The 17,377-nt window shown below is 42.1% G+C and overlaps 1 protein-coding gene across 6 annotated transcripts in view; it reads right to left on the bottom strand.

Annotated features, from left to right (window-relative positions):
• The window catches only part of LOC128344538 (solute carrier family 22 member 2-like), a 32,531-nt gene that overhangs the window by 4,363 nt on the left and 10,791 nt on the right, over nucleotides 1-17,377 (bottom strand). For all 6 annotated transcript variants that reach the window (XM_053294904.1, XM_053294864.1, XM_053294873.1 and 3 more), the window contains 6 exons: nucleotides 14,941-15,044; nucleotides 12,983-13,137; nucleotides 6,667-6,835; nucleotides 5,300-5,414; nucleotides 2,144-2,253; nucleotides 1,225-1,442 (listed from right to left, as the gene is read on the bottom strand). In XM_053294904.1, coding sequence (XP_053150879.1) covers nucleotides 1,225-1,442; nucleotides 2,144-2,253; nucleotides 5,300-5,414; nucleotides 6,667-6,835; nucleotides 12,983-13,137; nucleotides 14,941-15,044 — 871 coding nt within the window. The remainder of the gene's footprint in view (nucleotides 1-1,224; nucleotides 1,443-2,143; nucleotides 2,254-5,299; nucleotides 5,415-6,666; nucleotides 6,836-12,982; nucleotides 13,138-14,940; nucleotides 15,045-17,377) is intronic.

Here is a 17,377-nt window from a genome sequence, read left to right as displayed (position 1 = left end):
TGCACACCATGGGTAACAGCACGTCATCTGATTTGTGTCTCGGTATCCTATATGATTAAATAATCACGGGTGCACTTTTTGGACTATCATTTGCTTAACTGTTGGCTGGCTGCTGGGAATAAGTTAAGAGTTGTGTCCTGGCATCCTCCACAAGACTTCAAAAAATCCAGCCATCTACTTCTCAGAATGTGCATGACAGCTGCCAATGTGCAATCAGAGTTGAGCTCCAGCATCATTTATATTGGCGTCAGGCATCTAATCAGGGGTGAGATTTAAGAACCACACTTCTTAAATCACATGGTGGATTACCTTGACCATCTTATACTGAACAGTTAGTATCGCCTTTAAACACAGTACCCAAAGTGACTGCCTGAAATGGTTGTGTGGACTGTTATGCTAAAATAGAAGGAAAGACAGGCTTAATGGGGTTCCTTTTCATCATCTTGTAGGAAATACTGGCCTATGCACAATAAAAGTTTTTGGATCCGGTTGATCTGACCAGACTCGAAAGGGAAATTGTCAGGAAGGCCAACATGCCCCCAGCAAAACTGTTGGCTGGTTGGAATTGGATTAGAATTACAACATTTTACCAACAATGTTGGTGATTTAAGGGACTGTACCCTCAGAATCAAGGGTAGGGGGAAAGGTAGCCCCCATGGGGGGGCCTTATGTCTGTGTGTGTGTGGGGGGGGGGTAACGTTTGCCCCCTACCCACCCCATTTTCAGAGCTGCAGTTCTTAAAACCCAGCCCAGGAGTCAACTTGCAGAGCAAGTCTCTCCAAGCCAGTTCCCAGGTTGTTGTTTTTAGGGACCGTGTCCTCAATATTCAGATAGAGGGCAAAGACACCCCAATGCAGGGGACCCTCTGGCCCAGTGTCCCCCCATACGCCCCTTATTTTAGTGGTGCAGTCCTTAAAAACCACCCCAGAAGCCAATTTGGAGAGACTTGGATGACAGGAATGTCAGAAGTAGAAGGTGTTCAGATACAACAACAGGGATTTTAATTGGAGTTCTGACTATTGGGGCTCCCTCTTGTCATTTCCGAAATCTTTCCAATAGTGCCCAATAGTGGGAATATTGGTCTGACATTCCTGTCAGACTGATATGACTGCACCGCCCTAGGAAATAGACATGTCACAATCATTCTGCAGATAAAAAATGCTGCAGTGTTTTCACTCTATTCTCCTGGATCAGGGTGATGGAAAATGGAAATTATCCATGTACCTTTTGGAGTGAAAGCTGCAACAAGGCAAGCAACTCCTGCTAACAGATCTGCTGCAGCCCAGGGATAACGGCGGCCCAGTCGCTCCGTTGTGAGGATAAGGATGAGAGCTGCTGGAAATTCTACAAGACTAGAGTAGAAAAAATCCAAATAAACACTGCCTCCTTCAGGAATTCCTAAGTGCATGATGAGTCCTTGGTATGTTATGGCACTTGTGAACCTAGGAAAAGAAGAGCAACCATGATTAACAATGAAAACAATTTAGCCTGAGACAACAATGCTATTTTCCTTGGAGAAATTTGCAACACAATTTCTAGAAGTACAATTTGCTTAAAAGAGGTCACTTCAGTCCCAAAGTATTTTACCACCTTTTAGGATAATACCTAGTAATTTTTGTTTACCTTCATTCTCTCAGATGCTGAAAATAGTAATGAAAGCCTCACAAATGTACCTTTTCTTTCTTATAACCTTGCACTTCCTATACATGCTTCTTTCATCTGTCTGAGATGAAAGGAGACATGACAGACAGTAAAGATAGATTCAGACTGTTGAACATGGTATCCTTCTGGATTGCCTTCATGAGTTGGGAACTGGAGGCACCATGCTGTGGTGGTGCTCCTTCCTCCTAGAAGATAGGGTTCAGAAGGGGATACCGAGGGGCTGCTATTCCTCCTCATGGGAATGATTCTGGTTTAAGTTCTTCCACCCTACATAGAACCTTGACTGTGAGTCGAGGCCTACATGTTGGTACAAGTAGGCCCTGCTCACTATGAAAAAGGGATGGACAGACTGCATGAAAGGGGGCTAGTTGCATAGACACTTATGCACATAGGACAGAGTTTGTAGTCAAGGTTCCATGTGAGAAGAGGGAAGACACAGGAACAAAGACAAGAAAGCAAATAAATGAAGAGTCACTCTTACCAGTTATACATCAAAATAAATGTGTATTTTCTCATCTGTGATGTCCTCACAAGATCGATCAGTGAAGGTCTCAGTTTTCCACCTTCATTTTCTTCTTCAAGGTTAATACTCTATAGGAGAACTGTTGCAACATCAACCAGGGGTAAAGGACTCAGGTATTATTTATTATTGGCATTTGTAGGCCATTTCCCACCACATTTTGAGCCATCAAAGCAGCTTACAATTGAAAGCGTTAAAATAACGCTTATTTAAAACAACAATAAGACAGAGAGCAATAACAATATTCCAGTTCTTAACAAAAGAGGGAGATTCCAGATAACTCTGAATTTTGATGCCAAGTATTAATTGGATATCCTCCAAAAATTCACCAAATACACTGTATGTTTTATTGTTATTTGTCAGCCAATGATATTTTATTTCAATGTTTTATGTTCAACCTTTATACTTCATACACACGTGGACAAATGTGTTGGTGCCCCTCCACGAAAAAAGAAGAACCCACAATTGTCTCTGAAATAATTCAAAACTGACAAACATAATTGGCACCCAATCAGTTTATTCCACATTTAACAAAAATCAGACTTTGCTTTAGAGTTTTGATGCAACAGAATATTTCAAATAATAACACAAATGAACATGGCTTGGACAAAAATGATGGGACCTTTAACCTAATATTTTGTTGCACAACCTTTAGAGACAATCACTGCAAACAAGCGATTCCTGTAGCTCTCAATGAGACTTCTGCACCTGTCAACAGGTAGTTTGGCCCACTCTTCCTGAGCAAACTGCTCCAGATGTGTCAGGTTTGAAGGGTGCCTTCTCCAGACTGCATGTTTCAGTTCTTTCCATAGATGTTCGATAGGATTCAAATCAGGGCTCATAGAAGGCCATTTCAGAATAGTCCAATGTTTTGTTCTTAGCCATTCTTGGGTGCTTTTAGCTGCGTGTTTTAGGTCATTATCCTGTTGGAGGATCCATGACCTGCGACTGAGACAGAGCTTTCTGACACTGGGCAGTACGTTTCGCTCAAGAATTTCTTGATCGTATTGAGATTTCATTGTTCCCTGCACAGACTCAAGGCACCCCATTCCAGATGCAGCAAAGCATTCCCAAAACATAACCGAGCTTCCTCCACGTTTCACAGTAGGTATGGTGTTCTTTTCTTTGAAAGCTTCATTTTTTCATCTGTGGACATAGAGCTGATGTGACTTGCCAAAAAGCTCCAGTTTTGTCTCATCTGTCCAAAGGACAGTCTCCCAGAAGCATTGTGGCTTGTCAATATGCATTTTAGCAAATTCCAGTCTGGCTTTTTTATGTTTTTCTTTCAACAGTGAAGTCCTCCTGGGTCTTCTTCCATTGAGCCCACTGTCACTCAAAAAGCGAGGGATGGTGTGATCAGACACTGATGGACCTTAACCTTGGAGTTCAGCTTGTATGTCTTTGGAAGTTGTCCTTGGCTTTTTGTCTACCATTCTCACTTTCCTTCTGCCCATTCTGGGGTCAATTTTCCTCTTGCAGCCGCGGTCCAGGGAGGTTGGCTACAGTCTCATCGACCTTGAACTTTATGATCTTATTTATGATCTTTTCTAGGGGTACCAATAAATGTGTCCAGACCACTTTAGAATATCTTTGTAGAATAAGCAATACTTTCTCTTTTCACATTTGCTTTGCTTTACTTGATGACATATCAAAGGCATGCAGGTATACATGGGACAATTGCTTTTCATTTAATCGCTTTTCAGGAGGCATAAAAAACACTTTTTCAATGAGCTGTAAGGGTACCAACAAATTTGTCCATGTGTGTAGCTGTTAGTTGATATTTGACAGTATTCAATAGACATACAATTGTATTGAATATGTAACTGCATTGACAGTCAATAAAAATGGTGCTTCTTATTTGACGCTTATTTAATGATAATCTTTTATTTAGGTAAAAACAGAAATAATAAATGGAAAGCATAAAATATCTATCAACTAAAGGAGAAAGAATAGCTTTAATAAGAGACAATTGTATCATTTTATATTGCAGAATAGAGCAGAAATCTAATTGTGTATTTCCAAAATTTTCTGATTCAGGAACACATTAAATACACAGAAATTGTTCTCACGATCAGCTCTACCTGGGCTACCACAACCTTCCCAGGTAGAGCTGCTCATGAGAACTGCCAGCATCGGTCCCAATCCTGGTGCTCCTTGTTCAGGTAGCCCAGGTTTTTTACCCGGGCCAAAAGTGAGGTATGAGGCCATGTGCACACACTCCTCCCTCACCACCCAATCGTGGGGGCAGCTGGGCTGCCAGCAGCTCCTTTTGGGCTGCTGGCAGACATTTTAATGATAGAGGCTAAGAGAAAAAGTGACCTGGCTTCTAGCAGTTCCACATTGTGGGATTCTTGGAGGCCAGGCTTCATTTTCTTGACCCCCCCAGGTCGCCATGCTGCTTGCCACAGTGGCAATTGTGTGTGCAGGTGAGAGATGTGGTGGAGAGTGAAGGGAAAGGAGGTCATGTGGGGGAAGGTAGGTACAATCCTGCCTCCCCCCACCCAGCCCCACATACAGCAGTCATGTGAAAAACCTCATGGTGTGTTTTTGGCTGCAGAATAACAATTACAGAAATGACATTTAATGCTTTCCCCTTGCACCATAGTCCTGACAAAAAATTGTGCCCCTAAAGTTGCTGTTAGCAGGGAGAGGATATTTATTCCATTGCTGCCAGCTCAAGCTTCTTTCCTGGGCCTAACAGCGACTTCAAGAATAGTTTTGGGTTTTTTTTGGCCAGGTCCATGGTGTGATGGGAAAAATAACCCATCTTGATGCCTCAGACCTGATGTCCCCCCACCCGGCTTCTCTAAATTTGGGAGGGGGGCGGGGAAACATGCACGTACAAACTATGTATTTTAATGTACTGTGTAGTTTGGCCCTGAAGAATCTTAATTCTGTTCCAGATATCAGGTCCTACACAGAAGACAAAAACCTCTACTTGTGCTTGATAGGTAAAGAGTAATGAAACCCAACTGTACTATAAAGCTGTTGAGTTCTGCTATCAAACAGCTTACCAGGACTACTACAACCACTACTATGACTACTAATAGGTCTTACACTACCAGCAACACACCAATGGAGCCATTTTCCTTCATAAACATAAACTTTAAGATTCACCTCAAAACAGGCAGGTAAGACTTTCCCATTCTTTTTAGCAATATTATCCACAATTTTCATAGCTCTGCCATTCTGCCCTTGAGAAATCAGCCATCTGGGAGACTCTGGTAAACACCTGCAAAGAAACTCAGGCGGCATCAGAATCATGGCAAAAATCAGATTTTAGAAGAGTAGTCATGTTGGTTTCAGCAAGATAAAGAGACTCATGGCACATTCAATACTAACTGATTTATCATAGCAGAATTAGATTCAAACATGAACTTCTACTGAATCTCGCTTTCCCTCTCTGAGTTAGTTTTCCAGTTGTATCTGCACATATCACCAGGCTGCCCCCACACACATACACACACAAAACCCACTAATGGGCAACTCTGAAGTGTGGTGTTCCTGGCACCAGGCAATCACGTACTGATGCATCCAATTCTGCACATCAGTGTATGGGATTGGACAGGAGGAAAGAGGCTTGACTGTAGTAAAGGCACCATTATTTATGACATGTTTATCCCAGCCTCCCTCCAAAGAGCTCAGGCACAATGCATGCCTCCCACACCCAGCACTTTCATTTTATCCTCACAACAACCCTGCAAGGTAGGTTATGCTGAGAGATGGTGACTAACTTATGGCTGAGTGAAGACCTGTGTCTCTCCAGTCTTTGTCTACCACTCTAACCACTGTACCACACTGGCTCTCATTTGAATCTACACCGGTCACTGTGCTGCTACTTATATCAAACTAGCAAAACACCAGTCATGATGCCATGTTAATCCGTATTGTGGGGGTAGGATATTTGCCTTCATCAAAATATAATATATTGCAAGTAACTCAGAGTGGGTAGCTGCTGATCACGATGTCTATGAGTTCCGTGGCATCTCCCCCTTCCTCACCACACCTCTCTGAAGCAGCAGGATGAAGGGAAGGATTTGACTGTATTGCAACATTGTCATCAAATGCAACACATTGCTTTTCCCCAAAAGGTACAAATGGCAAGTATGCACTTACATGAGAAAAGTAAGAGGAGTGCACTTGAGGATAAGGAAGGAGCCACACTTGCTTTCTGTCCCTGGTCACCTAAAGACACTGAGAAACAACCTCACTTATATTTGAGTGAACTCTTCACTGTTCCATCCTCATTTCTATTTCTTGGTCACTCGAGAGTAGGGCTGCTCAACTTCAGCCCTCCTGCAGACGTTGGCCTACAATTCCCATAATCCCTGGCTATTGGCCACTGTGGCTGGGGGTTATGGGAGTTGTAGTCGAAAAACAGCTTGTGGGGGTTCTATGTTGAGAAGGCCTGCTCTAGAGAGTGACGGAATGTCGAGGGCTGGCTTTTATAAAGAGTGAAGAGAAACAGAGCTAAAGCACCTTACCAGTAGTAGAGCATAAGGAAGAAGGTTGGCAGTGTAACAGCAAGTTGAAGCCATCTCCAATGGGGAATTGCATAAGCAAGGACATCAAGAATAATAAGGCCAATACCAAATGCTGCTTGATATAGAATGGCCACTGTCCTCCGGTACCCAGGACCAACAATTTCAGTGACTGGAAAAGAAATAATTTGGTCTTAGTATTAATATTTTCAGGTGCAAAGATAGTTGATACTATTAGGCTTGGTTTTGAAGTCATGCGGAATGTACAAAAGAATGATGTAGTGAGATGAGAGAAATGAGATACATTAATCATTTGGGATGATGTTTAAACTGAGTCCTCAGCCTCTGTATGTACAGTGTTAGCATGCCAGAAAGGTGTCTACCTAAGTCAGTGTCCCAACTTATGTAGGGAAGACAAGTCAGTTTAAATGAGAAGCTGGGCACATGGAACACCACATGAGTAAGCGTTTCTTATCCATTCTTGGCATGATGTTTAAACCAGGCCTTGGAGCCAGTTCCCAAAGTTCCCACCATCTAAAGATAATGGAGTGTGATGTCAGTCCTACATAGGCATTGCCTGAGAATGGAGCATGTCAGCCAGCTCATTGCCTGAAAATGGAGCATATCCCACACCAATTTGTCTGCCTCTTTTTGGTGGTACATTCTACATATCGTAGAGATGGGCGGGGAAGGGGGCTTTTGTGACTTACAGTCTGCATATATACAAGATGCAGAGCTGGCGCTAGCGGTATTTAGAACACGTCTTGTGTTCTAAAAACAAGCGAAGCCCCGCCCAGGGTCTAGGGGCCACCTTGTTCATCACCTGCCTCCCCCTCCTGCCAGCCAGCCACTTGTGCTGCTGCTGCAAATACTATCACCTGCTGCTGCTTGCCAGCCAGCTTGTGGGTAGGTCAGAAGCTAAAAAGCCCCATTCCTCTCTCCAGAGAAGAACAAGGCCTTCCTGCTTCTGACTGGCTTGTGAGCCAGCTGGGAATGCAGGGCACATGTGCCCTGTGTCTGCATCAGGGCGAATGCATGCTGTCCATTCCCAGCCAGCTCGTGGGCTAATCAGGAGCCGGAAGGGAGAAGAGGAGGGATGTTTAAAGACACACACACACACCCCCAGGGAAAACTGATGAGAAATTGAGCTGACCAGCTTCCCCTTTGATCCAGAAAAGGTTGGCCTGCTGTGTAGAACAGCTGGCTGTTTGTGTTGGCTGGGACTGTGTCATGCTTTTGAATTACAATACTTAAAAGGAACGAATGAGTTCCACCACTACAATAGATATTTCAAAAGGAACCCAAAACAAAGTTACCATCTGATAGAAAAAACATGCATGCCTAAAAGATGTACATGAAGGGGACTATATGCTGTCCTTTAGACCATATATTAACAATGTTTAATATTACAACTTAGCTAAAATAGCAATATAAAGCAATATGCATAGAAAACAATTATAATTAGTATAATATCAATCAAAACCAGAGTACAAGTGATTCCTATGTGATTTAAACCCAAAATGTCCTTCTTGACTTGGTTCTTCAAAGCACATAGCAATTGAAAAGGAGTCCCACACTTGTAATCCAGTCTCTCACAAGAGTCCTTCTGAAGTCCCAAATGTCTAGATTAGCAAATGGGTAATCCAATAGACTTTTCTTGTAGGACCAAGATTCAACCACAAATCATGCAAGGAGATAGTTCTTTTGATACTTTTTTATAATGCCAAACATGTTTGGGCCTTAAGAAGGCCTTCTGCCATGGCATATACCCAATAAATCCTTGTGATTCTTGTAATGATAACTAAACAACAATACTAAACCTATTCCTGGTCTACATAATCTTCAAGGTCTCTCTGTAAGAAATAAGTAGTCCAGACATCTATACATTAAATATTCAACTATTATAAAGCAATTCCCTTAGCATCATACATGTGCTACCAATATTAACCTGTTGCTTCCAATTTTATAAACAGCATAGTCTATAAAATTCAATGTAACTACATTCAAATATGACCAGAAAACTCCTTTCTACAGGCTCGTATTTGTATAATACTCATGATACAAAGGGAATAGTATCTGCCCAACTACCTTTTCATATCTTCTATTGTTAGACTTGTAAGAAACACAATACATTTCAAGTATTTACTTTTCCATATATTCCATAATACAATAATCACCCCTGAGATAAATCTCTCAAAAATACACTACCATATACTTACTATATCCACTGATGTCTTACTCCAATGACTATCAGCCGATACTTCCTGTTCTCAGTATAGACAACACTGCCCTTGTTGGTAAGGGTTTAAATAAGAGTCAGCTGTAACCTCTCTTGTCAAACAAGAGTCTCTGTGATATTAGAAAAACCCTTCATGGGCCTAATTCTGGCTCCACAATGTCCTCCTAGATGTCTTGACTCTCAAGCATGGTTTTATCCTCAAAACATATTAACCGCTTACGTATATTCATAATATCCAACTATAACTGAGAAGTCATTAGTGTTGTACTACAAATGAAGATGAAATTCACTGTTCAAACAATGGTCAGATCTATTAACAACCAATTCCTCAACTGATGTCTTCATTCAGTCCAAAAGGGGCCCAAGTTTGTGTGTGTGTGTGTATGTGTGTGTGTAACTATGACAAATATGAAAAACATATTTTAAAAATTCTTTTTACAGTAACCAATTATTGATATTTTTGTTCATATGCTTGGCCTTTTCAATACATCAGAATTGTGTTCCCAAAAATGTCTTACTAGTGGTGCTTGCTTTTTCTTATTCCTAATACAATTCTTGTGCTCTATGATCCTGGTTTTAATGGCTCTGAGGGTTTTACCCACATACATCAGCAAACAAGGGCATCTGATCAAGTATATTGCTTCTTTTGTACGACAAGTTAAAAAGTCTTGAAGTATATACAGGTGAAACTCGGAAAATTAGAATATTGTGCAAAAGTCCATTAATTTCAGTAATGCAAATTAAAAGGTGAAACTGATATATGAGACAGACGCATTACATGCAAAGCGAGATAAGTCAAGCCTTAATTTGTTATAATTGTGATGATCATGGCGTACAGCTCATGAAAACCCCAAATCCACAATCTCAGAAAATTAGAATATTACATGGAACCAAGAAGACAAGGATTGAAGAATAGAACAATATCGGACCTCTGAAAAGTATACAGTGTACTGTGCTTGATTGGCCAGCAAACTCGCCTGACCTGACCCCATAGAGAATCTATGGGGCATTGCCAAGAGAAGGATGAGAGACATGAGACCAAACAATGCAGAATTGCTGAAGGCCGCTAATGAAGCATCCTGGTCTTCCATAACACCTCATCAGTGCCACAGGCTGATAGCATCCATGCCACGCCACATTGAGGCAGTAATTGCTGCAAAAGGGGCCCAAACCAAGTACTGAATACATATGCATGCTTATACTTTTCAGAGGTCCGATATTGTTCTATTCTACAGTCCTTGTCTTCTTGGTTCCATGTAATATTCTAATTTTCTGGGATTGTGGATTTGGGGTTCTCATGAGCTGTATGCCATGATCATCACAATTATAACAAATTAAGGCTTGACTTATCTCGCTTTGCATGTAATGCGTCTGTCTCATATATCAGTTTCACCTTTTAATTTGCATTACTGAAATTAATGGACTTTTGCACGATATTCTAATTTTCCGAGTTTCACCTGTATTCCCACAAAATAAAAGGAAGTTCAAGTAAATGAAGTCTAACAGAATTGTGGCATGTGGCATTACCACAACAAAATTGACCTGCTGGCATACTCCCATGGCAGGTGCCAGCTCTCATTCCTGATGAATCACTGTGCACTAAAATATCCCTCATGTGCTTTCTTCGTTTATGTACAAACATAGGTGGCTTCTCACATCTGGGAATATCCCTCAACAAATACCAGTGCTTCTTAATGTGTTCATTATGACTAGAATGCCTACTAAAAGTAATTGGAACAATCATTCTATCTGAGACTGTTGGAATAGTGTTTTTTTACTACTAAATTTTTTTCTCTGCTAGTGGCCTTAACTTTATAAAAGGCCCATTTTATGACTCTATTCAGGTAGCCTTTTTCTTGTAGCTGCCTCCCCAGGATATTCGCTTGTTTTTGGAAAGAAAAAAAGATGTGCTACAATTTCTATGTAGATGTAACATTTGAGAGTATGGTTCATTGGTCTTTAAAGTCCTAGGGTGGAAACTGTCTTATTTAATTAAAAAGATTACATCTGATGTCTTTCTGTACACATCCATTCTCAGACTACCCAGGGGTGGATTAACCTTTTTCCCGCCCATAGGCAAAAAGGCTTTTGCCTCCCTTAAGCAACAACAACCAAAAAAGCCACCACTATGTGGTGGTGGCAGTGGCAGTAGCTCCAGGGAGTGGGGAAGGGGAAAATTCCCCCTTTTACTTCAGTTTTAAAAAAAGCTGTGGTGGCAGTAGCTGGGGGGGGGGCAACCGGGTGAGGGGAAAGTTCCCCCTTTTGCCCCCTAAAGATTGCCGCTGAAGGTGGCAGGATGGGGCATGGTGGCAGCTGGCTGCAGGGAGAGTGGGGGGCAAGGAGGGGCAAGTCAGTGCCCCCTTCTTTACCTCTGGAAAACCTGATGTGCTGAGGCAAGCACTTTCCACCTCCCCTCCACCGTCTGAGTCCCAAGTAACTTCACACAGGCTCTACTGTCTGCTGCTCATTTCCGGCTTTCCTTCCACATGAATTTATGAGTTTAAACTTTGGGGTTTTGTTTTGTTTTTTGTTTTGGATCAGCCAAACAAAGCCATTTCCTCTTGCTAACAATAAGGCTGGGCTATTCTTACAGAACCTCCTGACACTCCATATATATGCCGGGCACCTGTGTAGACCTTAGTATTTATTTGTTACATTTTATTCCACCCAATCTGGAACTCTGAGTGGCCCCAATTGCAGATCACAAGGAGAAACTCTCCCAGGGATGCTTGAAATGCTTCAAAAATGTGCAAAACCTGTTTGGTCTAGAGAAAACAGTAGGATAGAAGAAACAGACATATACAGAGTGCTGGACTAGGACCGGGGAGACCCGAGTTCAAATCCCCATTCAGCCATAAAACTAGCTGGGTGACTCTGGGCCAGTCACGTCTCTCTCAGCCTAACCTACTTGACAGGGTTGTTGTGAAAGAGAAACTTAAGTATGTAGTACTCTGGGCTCCTTGGAGGAAGAGCGGGATATAAATGTAATAATAATAATCCTCTCTAATAAAAGCCTTAGTGTCCGTCCGTGGACGGACACCAAGGCGTGCGTTCGTGCCTCCCTGGGCCGTTCTGGGCATGCGCGAAGCGCATGCCCAGAACGGCCAAAGCAGAAACAGACACAGGCAACAGGCAGCCATGTTGGATCCTTGCCCGGCCGCGGAAATGCAAAGGCGGCCACAGGAAAGGGCAGAGGCGGCCGCAGGGAGGCAGAAGCGGTGGTGGCGGCACCAGGCCAGCCGCGAAGAACTGAGAGGAAGGCAAGGAAGGGAGAAACGGCGGGGGCGGGCAACACAATGGCTGGCGGGGGCAGGAAGAGGCGACGACGGCACCAGACCAGCCGCGGGTGGCAGCTCCTTGCCGCGCCGCAGAGCTAACAAGAAGAAACCTCGGCGAGAGCCGGCAAGGGCGGGCAGCACAAATAAAAGCCCCTAAAAGAGAAGACACGGCGGCAAAGATCCCGGACCAGCCGCAAGGAACGAGGAGGCAGCGGCGAAGGGTCTGGGCTGTACGGGAGCAGGAGGCACTATGGGCAGCGGGAAGGTTGGTGGGTGGGGTGCTCCGAGTCCCTCTCCTTGCAAGGGAGGGAGCCAGAGGCGGCGGAATACTATAAAAGCGGAAGGTGGGAGAACCAAAATAGAAAAAAAACACAAAAAAACATTTATTTGACGAATAAAAGACTGATGAGTTCATAAGAGCAAAATAAGGGAGAAGGAAGAACAACAACAAAAACAAAGACAAAAAAAAAACCAACAACCAGGGAGAGAGGGGAGAGAGGGAAGCAAAAAAAAAAAAAAGAGAGAGAGAGAGAGACAGACAGACAGACACACAAACAGAAAGGTTAAAAAAAAAAAGGTCAAGAACACAAAAAGGCGGGAGAGAAAGCTAGCGCCCGTTATCATAACGGGCTTAAAAATACTAGTAATAATAATAATACACCACGGGCGACAATGTCCTATCATACTACCTGCAACTCATTTAGGAAGTACTGTCTCTCTTCACTCCTGTGATCCTCACTGCTGTGAAAGGGCAGTTTCCCTCATCTGTTAATGCCCCTCTCAAGGAAAGCATCAGACTTACTTAGGATGTAGCCTGCCGTCCAGCTGCCCTTGCTGACTAGTCCTTGTATGAAGCGAAATATCACAGACCATAAATAGTTTGGTGCCAAGGCCACAAGAACGCCCGAGATGGAGGTTATCAGGGTAGTCACTAAGACACTTGTTTTACGTCCAAACCTGTATTGAAGATAGTGACAAGCTTAAGAAAAGATTCAGTAGGATCCAAAATACAGATAGAGATTATAGAATACAGATTGGGGAAATGATATTTATTATTATTTAATAAATATCTAAACTTATTTAATAATATGTTTTAATAAGTTTTAATATATTTTAACCTTAATGTGCGTTATTGTAAATACCTTAGATGTTTACCTGCCTGTGATTAACAGGAAAGCAGTGAAAGGTTTGTAAAAGAAGCTGAAAAAACTTTACGTGATTAATGCTGATATGGAATGGTAAGATAATGATACTTCTTGCCATTTGTGCTCCAAGCTTCCATGTAAAATGACCTGTTGGATGAAAGACTTCCCTCAGAAGCTACAGAGCGTGCTAATCCTTTTAACTAAGAAAATAGCTATACAATGTTGTCACATTTACAACTGAGATGAGGATAGCACAGGCCTGCTCACTCACGTCACACAACCTATGTTTTTCTTTGAAAAGGTTTATCTATAATGAACCAGACTGGCTGTTCCTGATCAAGTGACAGGTCTGACCGCATCAAGTCAAGTGAGCCAACAGCGTGGGGCTCAGATCTGGGAAATCCAGGTTCAAATCCTTCACTGCTTTAGGGCAACCTTCTTTGGGTTGTCATCTGCCTAATTTGGGTTGCCCTGCCTCACTGTGCTTTCTTTTTGATAAGCTCAGCTACATGTAGCACAGCAGAGAATTGAAGCATGTAGATTCACATCCAAAAGCACATTAATACAATAGATAAAATTAAGTCTGTTATTAGACAATCAGATCACTTGGAATTCAAAACATAGATAGGAACATGTATTTTGGCATTTTGTAGCTACAATGGTATACAAAAGTACAAAGCAAGCACATACATGCTTTAGTTACCCGTTTCCAAAAGTCCTTGTTCAGGACATTTCAAAATAGCTGCGGCCACATGGTCTTGGCTCTGGAGCAGCTCCAGCCCAGCTATGTGCATTCCAAGCAGGAGGAAAGAAAAGAGTAAGAACGGAACAACAAACATTCCTGCCTTGCTCATTTAAAAAAAACAAAAAAAAAACTAAACTAAACTATCAGGACTGAACAAAAAGCTGTTCAGGCCAAGGGAGGCACCAACCAATGTGTTATAAATTGCAAAGAGACAAGATTTGCTATTTTTTATATTTTTGTTTGTTTGCTTGCTTGCTTTCATTTCTATACCGCCCTTCCAAAAATGGCTCAGGGTGGTTTTCACAGAGAAATAATAAATAAATAAGATGGATCCCTGTCCCCAAAGGGCTCACAATCTAAAAAGAAACACAAAATAGACACCAGCAACAGTCACTGGAGGTACAGTGTTGGGGGTGGATAGGGCCAGTTACTTTCCCCCTGCTAAATAAAAGAGAATCACCACGGTAATAGGTGCCTCTTTGCCAAGTTAGCAGGGGTTAGTTTCCTTTTAATAAAGCTGTGCTACCAAACCCCAATACATCCTTTTATAATAGTCACATGTTCATATAGGATCTGATTTTGCACATACAGTTGCAGGATGCCTTAATGAAAGCATGCATTCTTCAATCAAGGTGTCTATATGGTAACAAAGAAGTCTGCATTTGTAAGATCTCAAGAAGTACCAAATTTTGAGATGCCTACCAAGGTGAGAATTTCCTTACATTAGGAAATGTTTTAAATAATTTAAACGAAGTGACCCACATGATTCAGTTCCAATCACATAAGTTCAGTTTCATCACTTTACTAATTTCAGGACAATTGATCTGGCATGTTAGTCATTTTTAATTGTACCTATCATTCTGGACTTACCGGTCTGCTATGTAGCCAACATACACCGAGCCAATGAAAAATCCAGCATTAACACATGCCTGGAAAACGTCAAGTTTCCAGGAGTCTTCACACACCAGGTTAAACTGCAGGGACAAAGAGCAAAATAATAAATGATCTCAAATTACTATAATATTCTCCAGTATAAACATTCTGGTTCTGGGTACACTGGCTGACAAGATGAGGAAAATTACTCCAAGTTGTCTAATTGCAATTAAAAGGACAAGTTAGGCCAGGGCTGCACATTTTTGGTCTTCTAGGTGTTTTAGGACTACAACTTTCATCACCCCCAGCCTCAGTGGTCAATAGTGAGGGATGATGGGAATTGTAGTCCAACAACAGTTAACAGGACGTAACTGTGCAACTCTCAGTTAGGCAATGCTTAAGTTGTCCTTTTAATTTTAATGGGACTGCTGTGAACAATTTTCCTTATGTCAGCCTCATCATGTACCCAGTCTGAGGAGGAGCTGGCCAGGTCGGCCAGTCATGCAATCCCAGAACCAATGTGTCCCATGGCCCCCTGCTATACCTGCTTGCTTACAGATGAGGCAAGCACTGAACCCAGGAAGTTTTTCATACAGGCTTTTAAAGACCTTTAGCTTGCATCTCCTCTGGAATGGAGGATGTGCATTCACATATTGGGCAGATTTACCCTGAAATCCCTGCAAGCTATCCAGGAGCACTTCACACACAATTCAGGTTTTTCATTGCGCGCTAGAGTTCAGCCCAATTTATATCTGGGGTTAAAAAAAATCCACTTTTTACTGACCCAAGATTGCTGCTGTCTCTTTATTTAAGACTTCAGATGCTGATTCAATCTGGTCAGATCTTTCACAATGGTTGGAAGTGAAATTGTAAAGACAGTGTCAGGTTTCCTCCAAGGAAAAACAAATTTGAGGAGGATTTCAGGATTCCTTCCATTGCAGCATTTTCTGTTTCCCTCCATATCCCTTCCTTGAAACTATATTGGTCCTCTCACACAGGTCCAGTTTCCTCCATTCTGTCTGGAGTGACTCCACTGAACATCAGGTGAGGGAATGGACCAGCACTGTGATCAATGAAGCATGACTTGTCTGAATCCTCCTTGTACTGGAATTCTTAAAGATGTCACAGTTGATTCACAGGTCAGGATGTAGGAATTTCGTGATAGGCCAAGTTCTAGACACCTAGCTGTTCCTTGGAAATTTAGGCTAGGACAGCTTCAAGTGATCTTACGTTGTGCTTCTCCCCTTATTAGCCAGCCTAGGCAAAGATGTCTCCATACACCACCACAGCTCTCTTATCACCACGGTTGTCCTGTAGTGTTTACCGACTCCTTGGTTCAGCTTCCAGCTCTTCCCACAGCTTTGATCTCCTGACTCAACACACTATGGATTCTTGATCCTTTTCTCCCTGGACCCAAGTATGACTCCAGTCAAACAGCTTCTGACTCAGTCTTTGCCCAAGATATTCAGGGCCTTCACTAGGGTGGGATCAGTAGGTGCACTGCCCCACCTGAAATGCTTATTTGCCTCATTTACAATGCCTGCTGTTGGAAAGATTTTTGAATTCCCATTTAAAGAACGAGAGCTTCCTTTTAGAGTAGGAAAATGTCCAGATACAAATTTAAAGAGTCAGTGGCAGCTGTTGCCTACTCCCCACCCCATGCCAAAGTGGTAGCTAGCTTCTCAAACTCCATCCATATGATGCGTCCAGCTCTACTTACCCAAGATCTCCCTTGGAGGATTTTTCAAGACCACCATTACTCTTATTAAGTTTAAGTGATCTGAAGAAGAAAAGACTTTTGCTACAATGACTGCAATAAAAGAGATAAGAACTCTGTGGAAGTCCATCTCCAGTTACCACCGGTACGTCTGGTGGCGACTCAGAGGTGGGTTTTCTCTGTAGCCACTCCTGGGCTGTGGAATGCGCTCCCTGCGGAAATCCATTATTTGAATTCATCATTGGCCTTCAGGAGAGCTCTAAAAATCTATCTGTTTGACCTGGCTTTCCAGGGTTTTTAGATTGTTGTAAATGTTTTTAACTTGTAACCAGGTTTTCCAGGGTTTTTAAACTGTTTTAAATGTTTTAACTGTTAATTGTTTTATAGTCTCTGTTTTTAACTGTTAATTGGTTTTAATTGTTCTGTTTTAATGTAAACCACCCTGAGCCATTTTTGGAAGGGCAGTATAGAAATTGAATAAATAAATAACAATAAAATAAAATAAATAAGGAGTAATTAAAAGAAAAATAATCATTTATATAGGCAAGGTAATCATAAGTAGAAAACAGCTTATGAACCTAAACAGTTTTCCCTCAGCTTCTGTGTGGCTGATGCTAACAATTCACAGACACTTAGATACACATAGGTACTTGGGCTTGGTGACAGGGTTATAGGAGCCTCTGTTGGTTATGAGAAAGTCACTGATTTTCCATTCAT

Source organism: Hemicordylus capensis, chromosome 1, assembly GCF_027244095.1.
Source record: "Hemicordylus capensis ecotype Gifberg chromosome 1, rHemCap1.1.pri, whole genome shotgun sequence".
Classification (NCBI taxonomy): domain Eukaryota; kingdom Metazoa; phylum Chordata; class Lepidosauria; order Squamata; family Cordylidae; genus Hemicordylus; species Hemicordylus capensis.
Note: the sequence above shows the minus strand (reverse complement) of the source record. Positions and strands in the feature narration are given on the sequence as shown.